The sequence below is a fragment of the Plecotus auritus genome (assembly GCF_963455305.1).
Source record: "Plecotus auritus genome assembly, chromosome: 6".
Taxonomy (NCBI): Eukaryota; Metazoa; Chordata; class Mammalia; order Chiroptera; family Vespertilionidae; genus Plecotus; species Plecotus auritus.
Window position 1 is genome coordinate 92,129,303 of NC_137773.1, and position 4,122 is coordinate 92,133,424.

The 4,122-nt window shown below is 38.6% G+C and overlaps 1 protein-coding gene across 1 annotated transcript; it reads right to left on the reverse strand.

Annotated features, from left to right (window-relative positions):
- Positions 1–2,341: 2,341 nt before the first annotated feature.
- LOC308252308 (olfactory receptor-like protein OLF4) lies at positions 2,342–3,265 on the reverse strand (the record flags this gene model as incomplete). The annotated part of the gene is made up of 1 exon (XM_080676714.1): positions 2,342–3,265. One exon carries the CDS (start codon positions 3,263–3,265, stop codon positions 2,342–2,344), a length of 924 nt encoding a protein of 307 aa, XP_080532840.1.
- Between the last annotated feature and the right edge of the window lie 857 nt (positions 3,266–4,122).

Here is a 4,122-nt window from a genome sequence, read left to right on the forward strand (position 1 = left end):
AACTTTTTCACTTTGCAAAACTTAAACTCTACACCCATTAAACATTAGCTCCCCATGCCCCCTCCTCCCATGCCTGACAACCACCGCTGTATTTTCTGTTTCTATGAATTTACTTCAGATATGATATGTCATATAAGTGAAATCATGCACTATTTGTCCTTTTGTGACTGGCTTCTTTTACTCAGCATAATGTCAGCAACTCTATTCTCTCAAATACTTATTTCTCTGTTGTTGTGCATTTCAGATGCCACCTCCTTCCATCAGGACCGCACCCCCAACAAATAAAAGTGTCAGATTAGAAGTCATTACGGATATGTTAAGAGCAGGTCAATAAAAAGAGAAGCCATGTCTACATGAGGATGTCAAAAAAGATGGTATCAGGAAAGCAACAGCTTTCTAGCTCTGTTAGTCAATGAGTTAAGTCCCTGGACAGGAGATATCGGGAAGGAGAAAGTTTTACTTTTTAAGCCTAGAAATGGTAAGCTGGAGACAAGTGACAGAAGGGTGATGTTTATATTTGTAAGGGCCTGATCATCTAGTGTAGAATTTCCACATCTGCTCATTAAACATATTTGTACTCTCACTTTCTTCCCTAAGATCATTGAGCCTTTGAGTGGGGATGCAGAAATAAAACTTTACTGAATTAAAATGTAAACAAATGGTGGTCTCTTTGCAGATATGGCCCCAATTCTTTGTCTGTTTCCATATCTTGGCCAATGTGACCATGAGCTCGTCCCTGCCAGAGCTGTAGTCTTCTTCTCCACTTTTCAATCTTGGTTGAACTTGAAATATTTTAGTTGTTTTGGCCAATGAAATATGGTAGAAGTGACAGTGCGTTTTACCAGGTCTTGGTGCATTTCCATTGCTGTCACTCAGAACCCTGGCTGAGCCATGTGAACAAATCCTGGGTGCCTTCCAGAGAAGGAGAGAACATGCAGACAGAGCTCATTTATTCCAGCCAAGCCTCCCTAGGTCATTCACCATAGCTGAGCCCCTAATACATTAGAAAGCCCAGCCCAGCTCAGCGGAGACACCCCAACTGACTACAGACTCATGAAGAGACCAGTAGAGAATAGGACACCCACCCCACTATACAAACCCATTAGAAAATAAAGGAATTATATTAAACTATTTGCCTTTATGATGGCTTGTATATAGCAATAATGAATTGATCCTATAATCAAAGAGAACAGAACTGAGGGAAATTATAGTAATTTGCTACTTCTTACTTTTGGCATTTGTACTGATATTTGAGGACAGCATTCACAATCATTCTGCTATTTAAATACATTTCTGATAACTGTATAGAAGTGCTTCCACAGAGGCTCCCTTCCAGGTAGTCAGGACAGAGTGGAAGGACATGCATGTTTGTGCAGGAAATTTGTGATGCTTATTCACATGACTGGGCATGATTTTAACTCCTGTGTGATTCATCCTTTGGTAATAAAGATTGAAGATATTCCAGAATATAAAGGAGATATATATATTGTATGATACTGAGATTGTTCACTCCTTTTGGTGGATTTGAAAATGTTTAGAAAAGGGGAGATATTAGCTTAGAGCACTAGAAGGAGGCACATTTGTAGGAAGCATATTGAATGTTTTTAATCAGAAACAGGAAAATAGTTCAGAAAAAGCACATAAAACACTTCAGGTAATTTTTCACCCCAATAAATAAGGACCCTTCCCATTGACATCATATCCACACTTTAATGAGTAGATGTATGCCATGAAAAAAATTTTGAGTAGTAATAAGTTGTATGTTTATTTTTGCTTCATCATATTTAAGAACACTTAAGACTCTAACCATATTACATCAGTCTATTTATTAAAATTTACATTTCCATGTAGACGCTTCTTGGAAACATGAGTTAGATAGTCAATTTTTGCCAGTGGCTATGATAAGCATGGGGACACACAGCTGAATAAAGACTATAAAACCAGGAGATGAGCTATAAAACATACTAGCATGTTAAAGTCTACATTATCAAGGATAACAATAATGATAGTGCTATAGAAAATGGTGATGAACATATAAGTGAAAACTGGGGTCTCAGATTTTCCTGTACATTAAATTATGCAAATGCCCTTAGTAGCCAAGTGCATTTTGTCCATAGGAATAGGATAATTCATGACTATTCTTTGAGGAAAACAATAGAAAATTACTTGGAATGATATATGTCATAAAAGAATAAATTATGCTAAAGTAATTCATGTTAACTCATCAGATAAATGAGAATTATGTATGGGCCAAAGACTGGCTTTATTTGCGTCAGAACATCAGGCTCTGAGGCTTTGAACCCTGCTTTTATGGGCACTTCTTCAGACTGCTACAGTTAGCTTACCTGCCAAAGAATCTTTCTAGGGCCCTCTTTATGTCATTGTTCCTCAGACTATAGATGAAGGGGTTCAGCATGGGTATGACCACGGTGTACATCACCGAGGCTGCTGCACTTGAGTGTGAGCTCTGGGAAGCAGCAGAGCTGAGGTAAACACCTAGGACTGAACCATAATATAAGGAGACAACTGAGAGGTGAGATGCACAGGTAGAAAATGCCTTATACTTCCCCTGAGCTGATGAGATTACACATATGGAGGACACTATCTTAGAGTATGAGTAAAGGATTCCAGCAAGGGGTCCACAGCCCAGCAACAGAGTTAAAAAATAAATCATAATGTTGTTAAGAAAAGTGTCAGAACAGGCAAGTTGGAGCACCCGATTGAGTTCACAGAAAAAGTGGGGGATTTCCAAGTCTGAGCAGAAGTGCAGATCCAACACCATTAAGTTATGTAACAAGGAATGTAGGGCACTCATGATCCAGCACACAAGACCCAGCAGTCCACAGAGCTGGGGGTTCATGATGACCAAGTAGTGCAGGGGGTGGCAGATGGCCACATACCTGTCATAGGCCATCACGGTCAGGATAAAGTTGTCCAACACTGCAAAGAGGATATAAAAATACATCTGGATGATGCAGCCTTCATAGGTGATAACTTTTCTCTGTGTCTGGATGTTCCATAGCATCTTTGGGATGGTGGTAGAGGTGAAACAGATGTCTACCAAGGACAGGTGGGAGAGGAAGAAGTACATGGGTGTGTGGAGGTGGGAGTCTGAGCTGACTGCCAGGATGATGAGCAGGTTTCCCAACACAGTGATCAGGTACATGGAGAGGAAAAGCCCAAATATGAGGGGCTGTAGTTCCGGTGCCTGTGAAAGTCCCAGAAGAAGAAATTCTGAAACTTCTGTACCATTGCCTAGTTCCATGTGTCAGAGGTGACTACCAAAAAAAAAAAGAAAAGAAAAGAAAAAATGGAAAAACTAATTTCCACATTAGCAAGCATTAGTAACTGAGAATAAATAACACATTTGCATTTTAGAATCAGGAAAATAATTTCTATATTTGGTATATGATCTAGTTCTCATTAAGTCATCTCTATTGCCGTTTCTCATTAGATTTTCCTTTTTTACCATCAATCAATTCTTCAAACATAATGCATATTGCTGTTTTATTGAGTATATCTTTCATTCACTTGAGGTATCTATAGGGTGTCCCAAAAAAATGTAACTCACACTTTGAATAATAATAAAGGTAGTATTTATTAAAATGCATTTAATTTATAAAATTCAGCCATCATACTGTACAGTGTGTATACATTTTTAGGGGTGGAGGGACACCCTGTATCTTGACTATAAACCATGTTCCAGGCACTGTTCACAATATGCAATGCTGAAAAAGAAAAGTCTCTATAAACTAATGATAAAAAAATTAATCAAATAAAAATAATAATATCACATATCCAATGGTGAAGATGCTATAAAGAAAAGTAAATCACATTAAATGAAGATAATGCATAGAGGGTGTTCATTTTTACAGAGTTTAGCCAAGACCTGCCAACAGATGACAGTTCAACAGACACCTCAGTGAAGAATAAGCAGGAGACTAAGAGGGATGTTCTTTGCAAACAAAAGAATCAGCCAGTGCAAAGGCCCTGAGGAAGATGCTTGTTTTAGAAAATCAATGCTCAAAATGACCCAGTTTATCTGGGGGCATGAGCAAGGCAGATCAGGGTGAGAGATGGTGTCAGAAAATAGTAAAAAACAAGGTAGCCTGCATGTTGCTG